The sequence below is a fragment of the Scyliorhinus canicula genome, chromosome 1, assembly GCF_902713615.1.
Source record: "Scyliorhinus canicula chromosome 1, sScyCan1.1, whole genome shotgun sequence".
NCBI lineage: Eukaryota > Metazoa > Chordata > Chondrichthyes > Carcharhiniformes > Scyliorhinidae > Scyliorhinus > Scyliorhinus canicula.
In genome coordinates, this window is record NC_052146.1 from 157,007,853 (window position 1) to 157,030,217 (window position 22,365).

Sequence of the window (22,365 nt, forward strand, 5' to 3'; positions counted from 1 at the left end):
GTTTCTCGGCACTGCGACACTGCTATTTAACAGCACTTTTGCCGTTTTTCTGGGCCTGGGAAGGAAGATCTCGCCGAGGCCGCACTTACACCATTTCCTGCACTGACAAACTCAGCTCGCCAGTGCCGGGAGAGTATTCATGGATCGGGGCAGCATTTTCTTTCGACCTCCCTCAGTCACCCATGGGCTTCGGACATCCCCACTTCATCCAACGTAACTCTTACAGGGTCCTTGAGCCCTATTTCACCCCACCCCTTAAAAACTAGGCACTTCTAGGCCTGATCCCTGACACCTTGGCAGTGCCAGCCTTGCAAGCTGGCAGTGCATCTTCCAGCCTGGCAGTGCCACATGGGAACCCTGGCAGGGCCAAGGTGTCACTGTCTTGGCAGGGCCAAGAGTGCCCAGGAGGCAGTGCTGAGGTGCCAGGCTGGTAATATCAAGATTCCCGGGTGTCAGCGGGGGTGCCAGGGTACCACCCTGCCCAGAATATAATTACCCGGGTGTTTCTAATGACCTGGGAGACCCCTGTAGCTGCCATGACGCCAGGTCCATGTTTGTGGAAACCAATGTTAGATGACGTCCTGGTGAGGTCTCCCAGGCGTGCCCGTTAGTTCCCGGGCACCTGGTTCATACAGCGCAGATATATTTAAATGAGCCTGATGGCTCACTTAAATATGTAAATCTGGATCCCGCCCAATGAGGGGGGAGGACGAGATTGCGAATTCTTGCAAGATTCCATTAAATTACACGACACATTTCGAGCGTTGTGAATCTTGCAGCACGGAGAAAGATCAGGCTATTTATCGGGCTCAGTTGCAATCCGGCCCTGCCGAGCCCACGCTTTGTCCCATTTCCTGCACTGAGGAGCTCCACTTGCCAGAACTCCTCAGTGCAGGAGATCGGGACTTCATTTTTAAATGGCGTCACAACCTCTCGACCCCTCCACTCACCCCACCTCACACGGACAGGGCACCTCTTGGCCTGATCCCCGATGCGGGCAAAATGCCAGCCTGGCACCTTGGTCCTGCCAGCTTGACAGTGCCACCTGTGCACCTTGGCAGTGCCAAGCTGGCATACCGGTGGTACTGCCAAGGTGGCACCAGCAGAGCCAGGGTGCCACCCTGCCCAGAAGCCAATCACCCAGGGCCTCTAATCCCCAGAAGGACACCCATTTCACCTGCTCCCCATTTGGCGGGATCAGAACTGATCAGTGCTTGCCTAAGGTCTCCAAAGCCTTGGCTCCATCACTCGAGCTGCATATTAGAAATGTGACATGCTAACATGCAGATTTGCCAAATACTGATCCTGCCCACAATTGGCGAGATCCAGATTACGACATCGAGCGAGATCCCATTAGATGCCACGAGGCTTGGTGAGGTAAGTAAACCCGGAAGAGGTCTCTGCTGGCATGTACTGGCCGTGCCACGCTCCCATTCAGGCGGGATGGGACGGTGGGTCGCGCCCTATTAAATATGCAGAGAGATTATAGAAAAATGTAGGAGCAATAGTGTGGTTGTGATGGGGGATTTTAACTTCCCCAACATCGAATGGGATTCGTGTAGTGTTGGAGGCGTAGATGGAGCAGAGTTTGTAAGGAGCATCCAGGAGAGTTTTTTAGAGCAGTATGTAAATAGTCCAACTCGGGAAGGGGCCATACTGGACCTGGTATTGGGGAATGATCCCGGCCAGGTGGTTGCTGTTTCAGTCGGTGATTACTTTGGGAATAGCTGGATTATCCCTGCTACCCTTCTTAAACAAAGGGACAACATTAGCAATTCTCCAGTCCTCCGGGACCTCACCCGTGCTCAAGGATGCTGCAAAGATGTCTGTTAAGGCCCCAGCTATTTCAACCCTCGCTTCCCTCAGTAACCTGGGACAGATCTTACAATCTAACTAACTTACAATTCCGTAAGTTTTAGAATACTAATGGACAAGGACAAGAGTGGTCCGAAAGGAAGAGGGAAAATTGGGAAAAGGCAGAGTATAACAAAATTCGGCAGGAGCTAGTGAATGTGGATTGGGAGCAGCTGTTTAAGGGTAAATCCACATTTGAAATGTGGGAATCTTTTAAGGAAAGGTTGATTAGAGTGCAGGACAGACATGTTCCTGTGAAAATGAAAGATAGAAATGGCAGGATTAGGGAACCATGGATGACGGGTGAAATTGTGAGACTAGCTAAGATGAAAAAGGAAGCATACATAGGATCGAGGCAACTCAAAACTGATGGAACTTTGGAGGAATATCGGGAAAGTAGGACGAATCTCAAACGCGCAATAAAGAGGGCTAAAAGGGGTCATGAAATATCTTTGGCTAACAGGGTTAAGGAAAATCCCAAAGCCTTTTATTCGTATGTAAGGAACAAGAGGGTAACTAGAGAAAGGATTGGCCCACTCAAAGACAAAAGAGGGAATTTATGCGTGGACTCAGAGGAAATGGGCGAGATTCTTAATGAGTACTTTGCATCGGTATTCACAAAGGAGAGGGACAAGATGGATGTTGAGGCTAGGGATGGATGTTTAAATACTCTAGGTCAAGTTGTCATACGGAAGGGGGAAGTTTTGAGTATTCTAAAAGACATTAAGGTGGACAAGTCCCCAGGACCAGATGGGATCTGTCCCAGGTTACTGAGGGAAGCGAGGGTTGAAATAGCTGGGGCCTTAACAGACATCTTTGCAGCATCCTTGAGCACGGGTGAGGTCCCGGAGGACTGGAGAATTGCTAATGTTGTCCCTTTGTTTAAGAAGGGTAGCAGGGATAATCCAGGGAATTATAGACCTGTGAGCTTGATGTCAGTGGTAGGCAAACTGTTGGAGAAGATACTGAGAGATAGGATCTATTCACATCTGGAAGAAAATAGACTTATGAGTGATAGGCAGCGTGGTTTTGTGCAGCGAAGGTCATGTCTTACAAACCTAATAGAATTCTTTGAGGAAGTGACAAAGTTAATTGATGAGGGAAGGGCTGTAGATGTCATATACATGGACTTTAGTAAGGCATTTGATAAGGTTTCCCATGGCAGGTTGATGGAAAAAGTGAAGTCGTATAGGGTTCAGGGTGTACTAGCTAGATGGATAAAGAACTGGATGGGCAACAGGAGACAGAGAGTAGTGGTGGAAGGGAGTGTCTCAAAATGGAGAAGGGTGACTAGTGGTGTTCCACAGGGATCCGTCCTCGGACCACTGCTGTTTGTGATCTACATAAATGACCTGGAGGAAGGTATAGCTGGTCTGATTAGCTAGTTTGCAGATGATACTAAGATTGGTGGAGTTGCAGATAGCGAGGAGGACTGTCAGAGAATACAACAAAATATAGATAAATTGGAGAGTTAGAACATAGAACATAGAACAGTACAGCACAGAACAGGCCCTTCGGCCCTCGATGTTGTGCCGAGCCATGATCACCCTACTCAAACCCACGTATCCACCCTATACCCGTAACCCAACAACCCCCCCCCGCCTTAACCTTACTTTTTAGGACACTACGGGCAATTTAGCATGGCCAATCCACCTAACCCGCACATCTTTGGACTGTGGGAGGAAACCGGAGCACCCGGAGGAAACCCACGCACACACGGGGAGGACGTGCAGACTCCGTACAGACAGTGACCCAGCCGGGAATCGAACCTGGGACCCAGGAGCTGTGAAGCATTTATGCTAACCACCATGCTACCGTGCTGCCCTGCACCATGCTACCGTGCTGCCCTAGTTGGGCAGAGAAATGGCAGATGGAGTTCAATCCAGGCAAATGCGAGGTAATGCATTTTGGAAGACCAAATTCAAGAGCGGACTATATGGTCAATGGAAGGGTCTTGAGGAAAATTGATGTACAGAGAGATCTGGGAGTTCAGGTCCATTGTACCCTAAGGTGGCAACGCAGGTTGATAGAGTGGTCAAGAAGGCATACAGCATGCTTGCCTTCATCGGGCGGGGTATTGAGTACAAGAGTTGGCAGGTCATGTTACAGTTGTTTAGGACTTTGATTAGGCCACATTTGGAATACTGCGTGCAGTTCTGGTCGCAATATTACCAGAAGGATGTGGATGCTTTGGAGAGGGTGCAGAGGAGGTTCACCAGCATGTTGCCTGGTATGGAGGGGGCTAGCTATGAAGAAAGGTTGAGTAGATTAGGATTGTTTTCATTGGAAAGACGGAGATTGAGGGGGGACCTGATTGAGGTCTACAAAATTATGAGAGGTATGGACAGGGTGGATAGCAACAAGCTTTTCCCAAGAGTGGGGGTGTCAATTACAAGGGGTCGCGATTTCAAGGTGAGAGGGGGAAAGATTAAGGGAGATGTGCGTGGAAAGTTTTTTACGCAGAGGGTGGTGGGTGCCTGGAACGCTTTACCGGCGGAGGTGGTGGAGGCGGGCACAATAGCATCATTTAAGAGGCATCTAGACAGGTATATGAACGGGCGGGAACAGAGGGAAGTAGACCTTGGAAAATAGGAGACAGGTTTAGATAAAGGATCTGGATCGGCGCAGGCTGGGACGGCCGAAGGTCCTGTTCCTGTGCTGTAATTTTCTTTGTTCTTTGTTCTTTATTTCTCTCTCTCTCCCCACAAATCTTGCCAGACCTGCTGTGTTTATCCAGCATTTCCTGTATTTTGTTCAGATGTTCAGCAACCACAGTATTTTGCTTTTTATTAAAGTATCCAATGGGCTTGGCACAGATCCTTCTACCTAAAGAGAATAATGTAGAAACAGAGACAGCACGGAGATATCGCCTGTTCGAGCAGAGAGATAGATTATGAACTTGTTTTACCAGCCGGGGAAACATGACTCCATCGCTTTTCAGCTGCATTTATCCTTAAATTACAATTGGACAACTGCTGACACACCCCAGTAAAGAGAATTTTAACACAGCCCACAGCCAAATGTGTCTCAGTCCAAATCTACTGGAATACACAAGCTCTAACACGCATAAAACACAGTGATTAAACAGAACAAAGGTGGCAACATGACTTGCTCGAGGTATATGGACCCTCTTTTACCTGTAGTGACTGCAGCGATGTCAAATTATTGTTGCAGCAAAGGACCACATTATTCGTCATACTGAAACTCTCACGGACACCAAGGTGATAGAAGAGTGAAGGTTGACAGTCAGGGTCAGCCATTTCCACCACTGCAACATCTGCAGACAACACCAATAATAAAACACTTTGAAAATCTGATCAGCTTTGCACCAAGGCAGGGTTACATTCTTTTTCTTGAAGGATATCCATCAGTCCATACACCTTCATCTCATTTTGTTCCTCACCCTGACTTTTGATCTCCTTGAAGCCAATCCCCCCTCATCCACCCTTCCCCCCACCGGTTCATCACCCGCACCCAGGCCACTTGGGGGTCTTAAGAATGACCGACTCCTGGGCTTCCAATCAGCCAATGAGGAGAAGCTCAGAGCATGATATTTCTATTGGGAAGAGACCTGGATTCCACTTCCAGTCTCACGACAGAGATCAGAAAGAGAGGGATTGAATGGTCACGTACTGCAACATTTTTACATGGGTCAGAGAAAGCTCCTGAAATTAATATTTCAATGATTAACGGGGAAGTCAAGGGTTAAGGGGTGGCAGATTGGATTGGGAAGTTTCATTCTGAACCAGATCAGCTCTGATTTTATAGAATGGTGGAGCAGTCTCAACGGGCCCAATGGCCCACTCCTGCTCTTAAATCTTGTGTTCTTGTAAATTAAAGCAGTAGTTCATGAATAAATTAGTTGTATTAGTTTATTAACGCATTCGTAATGCGTTAATTATTCATTCATTCATAATTCATTCAGGCTCCATGGCACCAAACATAAGGGAAATCAACCAAAAATCACATCCAATCTGTACCATCAGGAATTATTCTCAATTTACTGAAACGACTGAAGGACATGAGCAGTACCAGGGAAACGGCAATACAAAAATCCAGTCGATCCAGATGAAGTAACACTGAAGGATGCAGGATTAGAACATTTGCCAGTTTTGCTTGAAATTTTCTCTTGTGGAAATCGGGCTAGGTTTGCCGAGTTTCTCCCAGGAATCAAAATGAATTAGGGTCACTCCCATGATTGCTTACAGCTCAATTTCCACCATCATTTTAACAAGGATTCTGGCATTGTTTTACATACGAATGTTAGGAACAGGAGGCCATTCAATCACCGGAACCTTCTCCACCATTTACCTGGCTCATGACTGAGTGCCGTTCCAATGATCCAATTTTGCTCTTTACATTCTCCCCCCCATCAGATATCGTTCGATCCCAGTCATGAGAACTCCAATAGTCCCCCAGGGCATCCACAGATTTTTTGTGGAGTGTGTTTGAGAATTCCACTAACCTGCAACTGGAAAAATGCTTCCTAATTTCACTCCTGCTCTCATTTTAAGAATGTATTCCCTTGTTCTGGACTTTCTCACCATAGCGAATAGTTTCTCTATGTTTTAAACCTTTAGATATGGTGGCCATTAAACTATAATCGATTGCCATAAAATCCATCTGGTTCACTAATATCCTGCAATATCCTGGCATTACAAACCAAAGTGTAATCTCTAACATTACAACCCAAATTGCAATCCCCAACACTGCAACCCAAAGTGTAATCCCTAACGTTACAACTCAAATTGTAATCCTAATTTTGCAACTCAAATTGTAATTCTTACAAACCAAGAGTAATCCCTAACATTATAACCCAAATTGCAATCCCTAATATTACAACCCAAATTGTAATCGCTAACATTAAAACCCAATTGTAAACCTTAACATTACAAGCCAAATTGTAATCCCCAGCATTATACCCAAAATTGCAGCCCCTAACATCACAACCCAAAGTGTAATCCCTAACGTTACAACTCAAATTGTAATAACTTTACAACCCAAATTGCAATCCTTACAACCCAAAGTGTAATCCCTAACATTACAACCCAAAATTTAATCCCGAACATTAAAACCCAAAGTGCAATCTTTAACATTACAGCCCCAAATTGTATTCCTTAATATTACAACCCAAAATGCAATCCCTAACATTACAATCCTTCTTCCGATATAACATCAGGCGTGGAGAGGGTTAACCTGAAATGAAAGTCTTAGATTAGCACTAGGGTTTAACCTGACTGATTCTGCAAGGAATTATTTTTTAAATTCCATCTCAAGGCGAGTAGAATTCCTGTCATTCATAATGAGGAAAGGGGGCAGGATTCTCCATTTCCGCCGCTGGCCAATGGCGTTTCCCATTGTGGGCAGCCCCACGCCGTCGGGAAATCCGTGGGCGTGAGTGCGCTGCCGGCGAAACGGAGGATCCCGCCGACGGAGGATCCCAAACAGTCTCATTCAACCTCTCGCCTGCAATCTTTCAGAAGCAGATTCCCAATCACAGCTTTACTTTCCACAGGACTGAGGTGTGAAGAGCTTGATTAGGGAACCGAATAATCCCAATAATTCACAGAATAAAAACTAAACCGGCAGCAGTTTCATTTTAACAGCACCATTAATGTAATAAAGGGCGGGATTCTCCCGCCTCCCAGCTGTGTGTTTCTCCACAGCCATTCGCTGGTGCCGGGATTCTCAGTTCCCACCACTGTTAGTGGGAATTCCAATTGAAACCATCCCGCGCCACAGGGAAATCCACAGGTGGTGTGCACTGCCAACGGGACCAGAGAATCGCAACGCCAGCGAACGGCCGGAAGATTCCGGCCAAAATATCCCTAGATGCTTCAGAGGTGGATTATCTTGTAGAAGTTTACATTATGCTAGAAATGGTGGTGGGTGGGTAGTTGTCCAAAGGCTGGAACATGGAAGTGGGTGTTAGGGAGTGCCTTAAAGGGGAAGTTGGAGGGAGAAAGGCAAAGAAGTTAGGGAGGGTGTTTCGGAGCTTCGGGTTCAGTCAGCTGAAGGCATGTCCACCAATAGTGAAGCAATCAAAAACACCGACACTCAAGAACCAAGAATTGGAGGAGGACAGATATCTCAGAGGGTTGTAAGCCTGGAGGAGATTACAGAGATAGGGAGGAGTGAGACCATGGAGGGATTTGCAAACAAAAAGAGAAATTTAAAATCAAAGCTGTGCTTAACTGGGAACCAATGCAGGTCAATGATCACAGGGGCGATGGGCGAATAGAATTTGATAACATCAGGTCGAGGAGTTTTGGACGACCTCAAATTTATGAAGGTGGAAGTTGGGAGGCCATGCCAACAGTGCTCTAACGGGGATTGGTTTTGTAATTTAGATTTATCAATGAAATAATATTGCACTTTGAACGTTACTGAGAGTTTCCAAACCCTTTGACATAGTTTTGCAGCATAGTGTTTTATGTAATTACCTGTCAGCTTGCAAATATCAAAATGTCATGACGTATGTCCTCAAAGTTGTGGATGGCAATACTTTTTAAAAGAGAGAGCAAAAACTTGAGGAGATGACGGAGGTTTTGGACACGTCTTGCGTCGCCTGTTTTGGGGATAAAGGGCATGGAAGGTATCCCACCTGCCAAGAGCTGTCGTCAATCAGGGGCTGGAGCTCCATTGAACATTAGCGGCACCATGGAGACGGTGGCTGTTGCTGGTACAACACCCACCTAGACCTAGGATCGTCGCTGGATCCCAGGTTGTTGGAGGGAGATTGCGGGCTGGAGGCCGCAGGTGAGCAGTGTAGCATGATGGGTTTGAATGTGTTTCTCAGCAATAACCCCTCCCCCCCACCAAACTCTCTCCTGATGCTGAGTCCCGCAGCTAGGCTTTTGAACAAGGGACCCCCCCCCATTCCCCACCACAGGGAACCTGCAAGCCACCCCACGTGGGTTTGCTTGCTCTACTCGCTGAATGACGAGCTCCCTGCCAGTAGAATAAGGCCCTTAAATGACTATTAGTTGTCCACGTATGCGCCCCACCTGGTGGCAGAGCAGGAAGGCCATCCATTTGCCTTCCCATCAAGGAGTTAATCAGGGTGGAGGCGGGAAGGTGGCTAGATGGCCACCTGCCACCCTCACAACTGATTGAGTGAACCCCAGCCCTGGCACCAAACCTACTGGGGGAAAGGGCAACAGATCCCACTCCAAAATTGCTGATAAAATAAATTTTAAAAACTTCAAATATAATTGGCGGGATTTTCCGCCCGTCCCGCCGGGTCGGAGAATCGCCCGGGGGGGGGGTGGATCCTGCCCCGACGCTCCGACGCTGGCTGCCGAATTGTCCGGTGCCGCACCGGTGGGGGGGCGTTGGCTGCGGCCCCCCCCTGCAATTCTCCAGGCCCCGATGGGCCGAGTGGCTGCCCGTTTGCAGCCAGTCCCGCCAGCGTGAACTGCACATGGTCCATCCCGGCGGGACCTGGCTTGTCGGCCGTCTAGAGGGGTCCCCGCGGGGGCACGGGGGAATCTGGCCCCGGGCAGGGCCCCCACGGAGGCCTAGCCCTAGATCGGGGCCCACCGATCTGCAGGCGGGCCTGAGCTGTGGGAGCACTCTTTCCCTCCGTGCCAGCCTCTGTAAGGCTCCGCCATGGCCGGTGCGGAGAAAAAACCCCGCGCATGCGCCAGAACACGCCAACGGTTCTGCACATGCACCAACTCGCGCCAGACTACGGCGGCCCTTCGGCGCCGGTTGGCAGAGCGCCAACCCCTCCGCCGCTGGAGGATTCCGCAACTTCCGATTGGCCCGACGCCAGAGTGGTTTGCGCCACTCTTCCAGCCGCCGTCGGGCCATCGTGCCAAATGCGGGAGAATCCCGCCCAATGTGTTTTTGGTACCACGAAGGGGCAAAAAGCAAACTCCACGTCCCCTCATATCACCAATCACTGACAACAACTGATCAGCGCAACTAGGCAGCTGCCAGGGAATTAATTACTGGGGCAACGCGCACCACTCAAATCAGTAAAAAAAAGTATTGCTGCAGACATCAGTTCCATCATTCCGATATGATTTAAGAACTAGATTTTTTGTTAATTATTTTGTTTATGGAATGTGGGCATCACTGGTTAGGCCAGCATTTATTGCCCATCCCTAACTGCCCATGAGAAGATGGTGGTGAGCTGCCTTCTTGAACCTCTGCAGTCCGTGTGTTGTAGGTACACCCACAGTGCTGTTAGGGAGGCAATTCCTGGATTTTGCCCCAGCGACAGTGAAGGAACAGTGATGTATTTCCAAGTCAGGGTGCTGAGTGACTCGGAGGGGAACTTCCATGTGATGGGGTTCCCAGGTACCTGATGCCCATGTCCTTCTAGATGATGGAGGTCATTGGCTTGGAATGTGCTGCCTAAGGAGCCTTGCCGAGTTCCTGCAGCCCATCTTGCAGATGGTGCACACGGTTGCCAATGTGCTTCGGTGTATCATGTATGTGTATGCAGAGTGCCGCATCACTCATTATAGCCAGTGCATCAAAACAACAATGTATTGTTCCACTGAACATGGTGAGATCTGCAAAACAAAGTCAACGCCAGCTCCAATGTTTAGTGTTGAAAAGCGTGACTGCTTTGAACCTCCGGGAATCACAAGGCAAAACACATATCAGTAATGGATAAGCTGCTGCAGTTAATTAGTAATTTTGCTGTGCAGCAAACCAATAAACGAATGGAGCACTGGGGGTAGCGACAAATTAATCGATCAAAGGAGGTACAGAGCAATGAGGACACATCCAATTAAATAAACAACTACAACTGCGGACAGGAGTAAATCAATCAATTAGCAGAACTGCAGGAACCAGTTACTTACAACATCAATAGGGAGCCAAACCAAAATCAATAAATAAAAGAGGCGTCAGAGAATACATTTCCTGCTAATGATTTGCACATTACGGCTGCCATTTGATTTAACTCTGTGGGTTTTTCAAAGCATTGTAGGCTATTATAATTTGCTGATTGTAAATGACAAGCTAAATAAAGAGATTTCTTCATAAAAGAAACAAGCCTTTTAATGCTGAAGGGCACTCAAACAATTATTTACTGATTTCTACAGTATAACAAAAGGAACTGCTTCAAAGAAAAACTTCTCGCCTGAACCAGTGTGAAGTAAGGTCACTGGGAGAAAATTTTCCAGGCAAAGGGCAGTTAGGGGTTAGGCGTGGGAGGTAGAAGCTCAGGGAAGTGATTGTGACGCCAGTAAAAGATGTAATTTAATATTTGGTTTCATATAAAAAATTATCAACACCATGTCAAACACACACTTTGGAAGCGTACCTGAGGTAATTTTCACTAGAGTACTGGACGTTGCTTATTATTTTTAGCAGCAGGAACTTATTTGGCAAACACAGAAGGTTACAAGTGTGAGGAGTGAAGGTTTGCAATTTGAAATGTTGCCGTTTGCGACACAAATAATAAATCTTTTAAAAAAAATTTAGTGTACTCAATTCATTTTTTCCAATTAAGGGGCAATTTAGTGTGGCCAATCCACCTACCCTGCGCATCTTTGGGTTGTGGGGGCGAGACCCACACAAACACGGGGAGAATGTGCCAACTCCACACGGACAGTGACCCAGAGCCGGGATCGAACCTGGGACCTCAGTGCCGTGAGGCAACAGGGCTAACCCACTGAGCCACCGTGCTGCCTACAAATAATAAATCTGACTGTTCTATTGCTACTTGTTTCTGAGAGAGCTGAAAACAGCAGCAAGAAGAACAGCAACTTCGGCTCCAGTCAAGTTTGGATAAGTTTGAATAAGGGTCCAGAATCAAATTTTAAAATCATATAATCAGATTTCTATTGGTAATTTAGAGACATTTCATGAAGGAGGAAGTATGCAAAGTAAGTTCATTTTTTTCAGAGGTTTCGAATTAGAAGCAGGAGTTGGCCATTCAGCCCCTCGAGCCTGCTCCAACATCCAATAAGGTCATGGCTGATCTGATTGTGGCCTCAATTCTGCTTCCCTCTCGACCATCTGGAATCTTGGGCTCCCTTGTTAATCAAGAATCTATTTCATGCAACCTTAAAAATATTTAACAACCCTGCCCCTGCTGCTCTCTGTGGAAGCAAATTCACATATTAAAGAGCTTCTACATTAGCAAACTTCTCCCCATCCAATGTTTGAATGGGAGACCTCTTATTTTTAAACGGTGTCCTCTGGTTTTAGTCTCTCCCACAGGGGGAAACATCCTTTCAGTCAAGCTCCCACAGGATCTTACATGTTCCAATAATGTCACGTCTCAATCTTCTCAACTCCAATGGGTGCATGCTCAGACAGTCCAACCTTTCCTCAGAAATTAAGACTCTTCATCTCAGGATTCAGTTGAATGAACCTTCTCTGAACTGCTTCCAATGTAATTACATCCTTCATGGAAGGAGACCAAAACTGTACACATTGATCCAGATGTGGTTTCACCAACATCCACTACAATTGTAACAAAACTTCTCTTACACGTTAAATAATAAATGTGACCAAGACTGACCCCATGGATTTCTCAGCAACCCATAGAGCTGTCAGTAAACAGTGAGTCAACCAACATCATTGGAATTCTGTCTCTCTCACAAAGGATTCCAGGCTTCACTATTCAAGTATCTAACCTTGGAACTGTCTTCAAACATAACTCCAAAATGAGCAGCCTCAACAATGGCTCACTTCACAGGGTTTTCATCTCAGCCCCTGAGACTCCGTTCCCCTGCATTCCTGAGTCTGCGCTCCAGCACCAACTCATAAGCGTAACTTCAGTTCCTCAGCTGCACCAAGCAGAACACTACAGCTCCAAAGGGGTACTTTCACCCCAACGGCCCATGGAATAGGATCACCAACTTTCTGCTGCATTCTTTGATCTCCAGGACTTCCCCTGAGGACTCAACGTCTACCAACTGCAGCACTTTGCCTACTTGGCAGACGTCTTCCTCTGTTCCTTTCTCTTTAACTAGGACCTGTTCCCTGTCAGGGACGTCCTCTGGGACCTATCCATATTCCTTGCCTGAGACACTTCTGGATTATGGCACTCCGCTCCCGGTCACATGACTGGCTTTTTGCACCACTTTCATTTTACACCCAAGCACCCCAGGCCCATTCTAGGCCCGAAGAAAAACGCTGGTTTTGGGAACACTCCCAATCCACACATGTGCAAAACTCCAGAGGCCTGTCAGGCCCGCAGTCCTCGGCCTGCTAGACTCTATGAGAACACACGTTGGATCTTGTAACAAACAGCATAACCTCTGAACAAGGGGCGGCATGGTGGCACAGTCGTTATCACTGTTGCCTCACAGAGCCAGGGACTTGGGTTCAATTCAGACCTTGGATGACTGTCTGTGTGGAGTTTTCACTTTCTCCTCGTGTCTGCGTGGGTTTCCTCCGGGTGCTCCGGTTTCCTCCCACAGTCCAAAGATGTGCAGGTTAGGTGAATTGGCCATGTGAAATTACCCCTAAGTGTCCAAAGGTTGGGTGGAGTTGCAGGGATGCGGAGGGGGTTTGGGCAAACATAGGTAGGTTTGCTCTTTTGGAAGGTCAGTGCAGACCCGATGGACATAATGGCCTCCTTCTGCATTATAGGGATTCTATGATTAGCAATACCATGGAGGAGGTTGCAACACTGTCCACTATGTAAAGTATTCTACCTCAAGCGTACAAAGTATGCATTACACATTCACCTGATTTGTTTAAATATTATGTGCACAAGCTCCGGTTCTATGGTCAATTATCATAAATCCATGACCAGTGGATCATTCAACTTACTGTCAGTGGAATTATCTAATTACTGATACCATCGCACTGCTGGCACACGTTTTTAAGTGTCACATTTTTAAAGGCTTTGATGAAATAACTTCACAGCAGGCAGGTCTGTAACTGTCCTGAGTTGAAAATCAAAAATTGAAAAAAGGCAGTTATCTGATGGTGGTTGTAGAATGTGTGCAACGTCTTAGTAAACATGCTTTTAAAAAGTATTTAGAGTTGTGACATAGCATCTAAACAGAATTAAACATCTCCTTCCAGTGCTTACACCCAATAACAATTAGAATTTGTGGCCTTGAAGGGAAAGAGATTCCCTGAGCATCCGAGTCATTCACAACATAACCAAGCTTGCATAAAAGAGTGCATCATTTGGGTTTTCGCAAGCTATGCTTCTGATAAAGTAAGAAAGTGTCAGCTGGAGATAAATTTCCTTTCCACATGTAATATTAACGGTACACTGAAGGAAATTTCTTGCAGTGAGTTATACAAGCGTATACAAGTCAACAATCTGTCAGAAAACAAACAAAGCCAGTGATTTCTGGAGATATGTCTACCAGTACAAAATCTTCATTAACACGGGAGCACCATGTACAGATACTCTAATTTCAAAAATAGCTATGGCTAGTTGGAAAAAAAGTTGAAGAACTCCACCCTCCTTCACCACAACCACCCCTCCCTGCCCCTACCCCCCCCCCCCCCCCCCCCCCACACACACATAAGGCGAAGGCGATGAGAAGGAGAAAACAATCTTTTGAGCTGCAGTCCCAACTTGGCAGCATTTGCATCTCAAGCTGATCATATAACAATTACACTCTGAATGACCTTTGAGCTAATTTTTACTCATCAACAATTAGACGTTGCAGTCTTTAAAGGGCAAAGATCCAAATCAAATGGTCTAATATTCCTGACATTCTAAAGTATTATGCAACTTGCTGTGTGCATCCCCACGCCAGATTTGCATTTGTGTGTGTGTACATTCACAATGCTGCAGCAAGCATGTGGTTTGCCCGCTACATTTCCCGAATCATGCTTCGGGGACAAATTTGGGAGTCACTGTTTTTCTGACGCAAACATGTGCGCCACACTCATTGGCGGCCGGGTTGCCGACTGTGATGGAAGGTATTCCTGGATGTTTCATGACATCACTTGTCTCCCACACTCCAACCATTAGTCGGACAACACATCCATTATTGTGACTTCCTGCCTTCCTACACCAACTGGAACGCCAAAAGACTCATTATCCAATCGGATTATGTTTAATGGTCAGCAAAACAGTCTTTTGTTGCCCATTTTCAATATTTTAATATCTGGGTTAAAGCGAAATGTTCAAAGAAATTACAAATTCTGGGAAAAGAAAATTTTGCAAAGCTAATAGGAAATAAAAAGGGAGTCGGACTAATTGATTTTTTTATTTAATTAACTGTCACTTGACAACAGCCCCTCCACAAACCACCTTCAAATTAGGCTGACCGCACTGCACGTATGCAAATTTCCCCAGAACAGCTGATCAGTAACTCTGCTCTGCTGCTGGAGTGAGCATGAGTGCGACAGAATAGTAGAGTCCAGAGGTAACATGGGCATGGATGGGAATTTCTTAACCTTCCAACCAAAGTTCATAACCAAGGTTATGAAGAGTCTGGTCCAGCCACAAACAGTTGCTAGGGCAAGGGATGGAAACTGTAGCGAGGGGATGGTCTGCAAATAGTGGAATTCAAATCAAACCTCCAAGAGGCTGGCATTACTCAGCAGGACTCAATTGTAACACTTCAGCTAAATTTCGAAAGCTACAGATTTTTGGCATCGCCACTGTTTACAGACAACACTTGTGGTGAACCAATAATGGAAAATCAGCTCCTTAGGAAAAGGGAGTCTGCCGTATGGTACATCCAATGATGTTACATTGCTGAAGTGGGAATAGCTCTGATGAAATTCTTGATAAACTTTCAGCCTTAAGAAGAGGAGTAAGCCGTTTAGCCCCTCGAGCCTGGTCCACCATTTAATTAGATCATGGTTTATCTGTATCTTAACTCCCGCCACCCCCCCCTCCCCCCCTCCCCCACCCCACTCTGTTCCAGAACCCTTAGCATCCATGCCCAACAAAAAATTTACAAATCTCAGTTCTGATATTTTCAATCGATAGCCTTTTGGGGGAAATTTTCCTGGATTACCATCCCCACGTGTTCAGAAATGGCTTTTAAGGAAGAGAATCGTCTCTAGAAAGCTCACAGGAGGTTAAGGAGAAATCTATGCCAAAGGAGACAGCAGGAAGGGAAGACCAAAAGCTTGATCGTAGGTGAATCTTAACAAGGGGTTTAAGGGGCTATTGGTTGATATTGTGTTTCCGGGAGCACAGGAACAGGAAGAGGCCATTCGGCCCCTCTACTAGATCATTGCTGATCTGCTCCATTCAATCACTTTTGCTCCATATCCTCAAAAGCCTTTAAAATCGAGACATTGCTTCAAGATGGTGAGGAGAAAATAACTTGGTGCGGGTTAGGACATGGGAAACAGAGTTTGACACTCTCAAGTTTCTGAAAGGTGGAATGTAGGACATGGGAAACAGGAGCAGGCCTATCATCCCATTGAGCCTGGTCTGCCATTCAAACAGACCATGGCAGGTCAGCTACCTCAAAGCCATTTTTCCTTCTATCCATTGAGGTGATTAGTAGCCAGACATCTATCAATTTCTGTCTTGAACATGCTCCATGTTTGACCTCCAACAGCCCTCTGGGGTAGAGAATTCCAAAGGTTCACCACCCTCTGAATGAAAATGTTCCTCTTCATCTCAGTCTTAAATGGTCTACCCTTTATTCTGAGACCTATTAGCCAGGGAATCATCCTATCCTTATCCATCTTGCCACGCCCTGTAAGAATGTTGTAAGTTTCAATTGGATAAATAATATTGAGAGCAGTCCCACCCCCAGCTGGATGTCAGTGGGGAGCTATTGGAGGAGGATGGCGTGATCAAAGCTGTGTCAAAGGCTCCAGACAGGTCAAGAGGTGCGAGGAGGAAGAGATTACCATTTTCATGGTCAGATCGAATGTCTTTTGTAACATTGGTGAAAAAAAATTGTTTCAGGCATGTGGCAGGCAAGGAAACCTGATTGGAGGGATTCAGACATGGTGCTCTGGCAAAGAGGGTCGCAGAATTTGTATGCGGCAACGCATTCAGGAAAGGAAGGTTGGGAATGGGCCGATAGTTTGCATGAATGGTGGAGGTCAAGAATTGTTTCCTGAGAAGAGAGTTAGGTTTATTGTCACGTGTACTGAGGCACAGTGAAAAGTATTGTTCTGCGTACAGTCCAGGCAGATCGTTCTGTACATGAAAATCATAGGACAAACGATAAATACGAGGCAGGTTTCAAGGAGAGGGAGGGACAGTACATGAAGAGAGAGCATGATTAATATTAGTTGGCATGGGGAGCAGGAAGGAAGTTGAGTGGTGAACAGTTTCGTGAGAATAGGGTTGAGGCAGCAGAAGGTGGGTCTGGAAAACCAACTGGATTGGATATATAATCCAGTCTGACAGCTCAGTGCAGTACACAGGGAGTGCTGCATTGTAAGAGGTCTTTATTTCAATGAGATGTTAAACTGAGCCTCTGTCTGACCTCTTCAGTGGGCCTAAAAGATCCCATAATACAATTCTGAAGAAAAGCACAAGCCTTCTGGCCTGTGTCCTGCTCCCTCAACCAAAATTAACAAGGAACCCATTACCTGGTCATTTATTTCAATGCTGGCTGTGGGTCTGGGCACTAATTGAGTGTTACATTTCACCTAACATTAAGTCATTTATGAAAGTACTTGATTGGTAGTGAAGCAGTTTGGGGCTTTGCGAGGTTGTGAAACATCGCTTGACTTTTCCAAGTCATGGGGACCCTGCCTCCTCGCTTTGCCCCACACCCCGGAGTGGCACCCCTCAAGCTTCATGTAACGAATTGTCTCTGTCTAATGTAGTCTTCGCAAATTATGACGAATTACAACAAATTGATGGTAATGCACTTTGGGACTCCTCAAGGTTGTGAAACCTCGCTTCGACTTTTCCTCTACGCCTCAATTATCAGGCTGCTCATCTGACATCTAAAACTGGATGTGCCAGAGATTTCTACCAATTAAAAATAGTGGCAAGATTGTTTGTCTTTGGACCCTACCACAAACCCCTTTCCCTCGGTACTAACTACATCCTGTCCCTGACAAGACTGTAACAGACTGTTCCCAACCTCGGTGTCATTTTTGACCCTGAGTTGAGCTTCCAATCACATGTCCACGCCGTCACCAAGGCCGCCTACATCTACATCTGCAACATTGCCAAACTCAGCTGATCTGCTGCTGAAACCCTCACCCATGTCTTTGTTACCTCCAAACTTTACGATTCCAATGTGCTCCCTGCAGACTTCCTACATTCCAACCTCAGTGAACTGAAGGACATCCAAAACTCTGCTGCCCATGTCCTTCTTCACACCCAGTCCTGTTCACCCATCACTCCGTGCTAACTGACCTACACTGGCTCCTTTTAAGATTCTCATCTTTGTTTAGAAGTTTCTCCATGACCTTGGCCCTCCCGAAGCCTGTAATCTCGGCCAAATCACAGCCCTTCAAAATATCTTGACGCAGAAACCAGCGAACACAGCGAAGGCAATGGCTTCAGTCTTCCCCATGTCAAAATGGAAGAGATTTCTGCTCATCAGAGTGCTGCACCAGGATGTGAAGCTTGTTAGAAACCGATACTATCTAATGTATTTACTATGGGGTGCAAATACAGACTTGAGAGATTTTGAAGGTTTGATATTTGAAGGTGACATCGCTCCATTTTTCTCCAATGAAGGTCTGTAAAGATTGTTATCTTACAATATTCCAGTACAGATCAGAACTCGTGCCTCCAATTCTGGCCAGCTGAGTCTCTGTGATTTTAAACTTTCCATCATTGGTAGAAATTCTGGAATTCCCTCAACTTCTAGCCTTTTCCCTTCTTCGTCAAAATGCCTCTTAAAACTGGGCACTGGCCCTAATGTTTCCTTATATGTGACTGAGTGATGTTTTGTTTGCGAATGTTGCTGTGAAGCACTGCATTCAATGTGTAATTTAGGCAGCACGGTAGCATAGTGGTTAGCATCAATGCTTCACAGCTCCAGGGTCCCAGGTTCGATTCCCGGCTGGGTCACTGTCTGTGTGGAGTCTGCACATCCTCCCCGTGTGTGCGTGGGTTTCCTCCGGGTGCTCCGGTTTCCTCCCACAGTCCAAAGATGTGCAGGTTAGGTGGATTGGCCATGCTAAATTGCCCATAGTGTCCTAAAAAGTAAGGTTAAGGGGGAGTTGTTGGGTTACGGGTATAGGGTGGATACGTGAGTTTGAGTAGGGTGATCATTGCTCGGCACAACATCGAGGGCCGAAGGGCCTGTTCTGTGTTGTACTGCTCTAAATCTAAATCTAATAAAGACGGATTACATATTTAAATAGAACAATTTCTCCTTGTGATCTCCTTCAACTTTACTGTAAGCAATATCACAAAAATCTGTTAACTTTTGTACAAATATCTTTGTAAGAATATCACTTTATCCTATAAGTGTCAGGGTTAGTGATTCAAGGGCAGCGATTGGGATGGGCGTTGGGCAGGTGGTTGAGGTAGATGATGGGCAAGGATGGGCAGGGGTTGGGGTGGGAGATAGACAGAGGTAAGGGGCTGGAGTGAGAGATGGGCATGGGGTGGGGTGGGAGATGGGCAGAGGTAGGTGTCAGATTGGGAGATGGGCAGGGGGTTGGGGGGACATGGGCAGAGGTTTGGGACAGGAGATGGGGGGGGAACGGGGTTAGAGTGGGAGATGGGCTGGAGATGGGGTTGGAGATGGGCAGGGCTTGGGGGTCAGGGTGGAAGATGGGCAGGGGTTGGGGAGGTGGGCAGGGTTAGGGGTTGGGATGCAAGATGGGCAGGGGGAAGGGTCGGATGTGGAGATGGGCACCAGTTGGGCGGGAGGTGGCAGAGGATGAGGGTTGGGGTCACGCACCTGCGTTGTAGAAACAATCCAGGGTACCAGTCTCCCCCAGCACCAGCCTGCCAAAGGGCACAGTCTGCAGCACGGCATGGGCATCTTCACAAGCCTCCCGGAGACACTTGAGGGACAGGTTGTCCTGGGACTGCAGATCCGGGGTCTCATTGATCACATAGACGGCCCGGAGGTCCCGACTGCGGTGTTTGGGAGCGGGAACTGCGCTGCGGCTCATGTCGATGGCCAGCGGGTCCTGCCAGTAACTGCCAGCGGACACTGAGCGGGGCTGTGCCCCCGGACAGTCGGCAGCTCCCCCGCTGCTGCTGCTGGCCCTCCGGCTGGAGCCCCTATGCTCAGCGCTCATCCTGTCCGAGCCGCTCATCTCAGCCCCTTCTCCAACTTCCACCACTATCCGCAACAACTTCACTGCTCCACTGCCTCTCCCTCGCTCTGCCTGCACCAAGTGCGGATCCTGCACCGCCTTCCGACTGAGCAGGAAAACACAACCTGGAGCTGCCCGGGGAAACCAGCACCCCTCCCCTCACACCGTCCTCACCCAAACCCTCCCCTTACACCCTGCCCTCACACCCTCACCCTCCTCAAACCCTCCCCTCACACCCTCCTCAAACCCTCACCCCAAACCCTCCCCTTACACCCTGCCCTCACACCCTCACCCTCCTCAAACCATCCCCTCACACCGTCCTCAAACCCTCACCCCAAACCCTCCCCTTACACCCCTCACACCGTCCTCAAACCCTCACCCCAAACCCTCCCCTTACACCCTCCCCTCACACCGTCCTCACCCACACCCTCCCCTTACACCCTCCCTCACACCCTCACCCCAAACCCTCCCCTAACACCGTCCCCTTACACCCTCCCCTCACACCCTCACCCTCCTCAAACACTCCCCTCACACCCTCCTCACACCCAAACCCTCCCCTCACACCCTCACCCCAAACCCTCCTCAAACCCTGCCCTCACACCCTCCTCAAACCCTCACCCCAAACCCTTCCCTAACACCATCCCCTTACACCCTCCCCTCACACCCTCACCCCAAACCCTCCCCTAACACCATCCCCTTACACCCTCCCCTCACACCCTCACCCTCCTCAAACCCTCCCCTCACACCCTCCTCAAACCCTCACCACAAACCCTCCCCTAACACCATCCCCTTACACCCTGCCCACACACCCTCATCCTCCTCAAACCCTCCCCTCACACCCTCCTCAAACCCTCACCCCAACCCTCCCCTTAAACTCTCCCCTCACACCGTCCTCACCACACCCTCCCCTTACACCCTGCCCTCACACCCTCACCCTCCTCAAACCCTCCCCTTACTCCCTCCTCACACACCCTCCTCAAACTCTCCCCTCACACCCTCCTCAAACCCTCACCCCAAACCCTCCCCTAACACCATCCCCTTACACCCTCCCCTCACACCCTCACCCCCCTCAAACACTCCCCTCACACACTCCTCAAACCCTCACCCTAAACCCTCGCTGACACCATCCCCTCACACCGTCCTCACACCCTCGCCCCAAACCCTCCTCAAACCCTCCCGTCACACCCTCACCCTCCTCAAACCCTCCCCTCGAACCCTCCTCAAACCCTCCCCTCACACCCTCCTCAAACTCTCACCCCAAGCCCTCCCCTCACACTCCTCAGACACTCACCCCAAACCCTCCCCTTACACCATCCCCTCACACCCTCCTCAAACCCTCACCCCAAACCCTCCCCTCACACTCTCCTCAAACCCTCCACTCACACCCTCCTCAACCCCCCCTCACACCCTCACCCTCCTCAAACACTCCCCTTGCACCCACCTCAAACCCTCCCCTCACACCCTCCTCAAACCCTCACCCCAAGCCCTCCCCTCAAACCATCCTCAGACACTCACCCCAAACCCTCCCCTTAGACCATCCCCTCACACCCTCCTCAAACCCTCACCCAAACCCTCCCCTCACACTCTCCTTACACCCTCCCCTCACACCCTCACCCCCCTCAAACACTCCCCTCACACCCTCCTCAAACCCTCACCCTAAACCCTCGCTGACACCATCCCCTCACACCGTCCTCACACCCTCGCCCCAAACCCTCCTCAAACCCTCCCGTCACACCCTCACCCTCCTCAAACCCTCCCCTCGAACCCTCCTCAAACCCTCCCCTCACACCCTCCTCAAACTCTCACCCCAAGCCCTCCCCTCACACTCCTCAGACACTCACCCCCAAACCCTCCCCTTACACCATCCCCTCACACCCTCCTCAACCCTCACCCCAAACCCTCCCCTCACACTCTCCTCAAACCCTCCCCTCACACCCTCCTCAAACCCTCCCCTCACACCCTCACCCTCCTCAAACACTCCCCTTGCACCCACCTCAACCCTCCCCCTCACACCCTCCTCAAACCCTCACCCCAAGCCCTCCCCTCAAACCATCCTCAGACACTCACCCCAAACCCTCCCCTTAGACCATCCCCTCACACCCTCCTCAAACCCTCACCCCAAACCCTCCCCTCACACTCTCCTCAAACCCTCCCCTCACACCCTCCTCAAACCCTCCCCTTACACCCTCCCCTCACACCCTCACCCACCTCAACCCCTCCCCTCACACCATCCTCAAACCCTCATCCAAACCCTCCCCTCACACCTCCTCAAACCCTCCCCTCACACCCTCCTCAAACCCTCCCCTTACACCCTCCTCACACACCCTCCTCAAACCCTCCCCTCACACCCTCCTCAAACCCTCACCCCAAACCCTCCCCTCACACCCTCCTCAAACCCTCCCC

At 48.5% G+C, this 22,365-nt stretch overlaps 1 protein-coding gene across 2 annotated transcripts in view; it reads right to left on the reverse strand.

Moving 5' to 3' along the window:
• Positions 1-20,067, reverse strand: part of LOC119968829 (mitogen-activated protein kinase kinase kinase 5-like) — a 213,496-nt gene extending 193,429 nt beyond the window's left edge. For both annotated transcript variants that reach the window (XM_038801683.1, XM_038801675.1), the window contains exons 1-2: positions 19,599-20,067; positions 4,992-5,131 (exon numbers count right to left, since the gene is read on the reverse strand). In XM_038801683.1, the coding sequence (XP_038657611.1) occupies positions 4,992-5,131; positions 19,599-19,962 (504 nt within the window). In that variant the 5' untranslated portion in view covers positions 19,963-20,067. The remainder of the gene's footprint in view (positions 1-4,991; positions 5,132-19,598) is intronic.
• Positions 20,068-22,365: the final 2,298 nt, after the last annotated feature.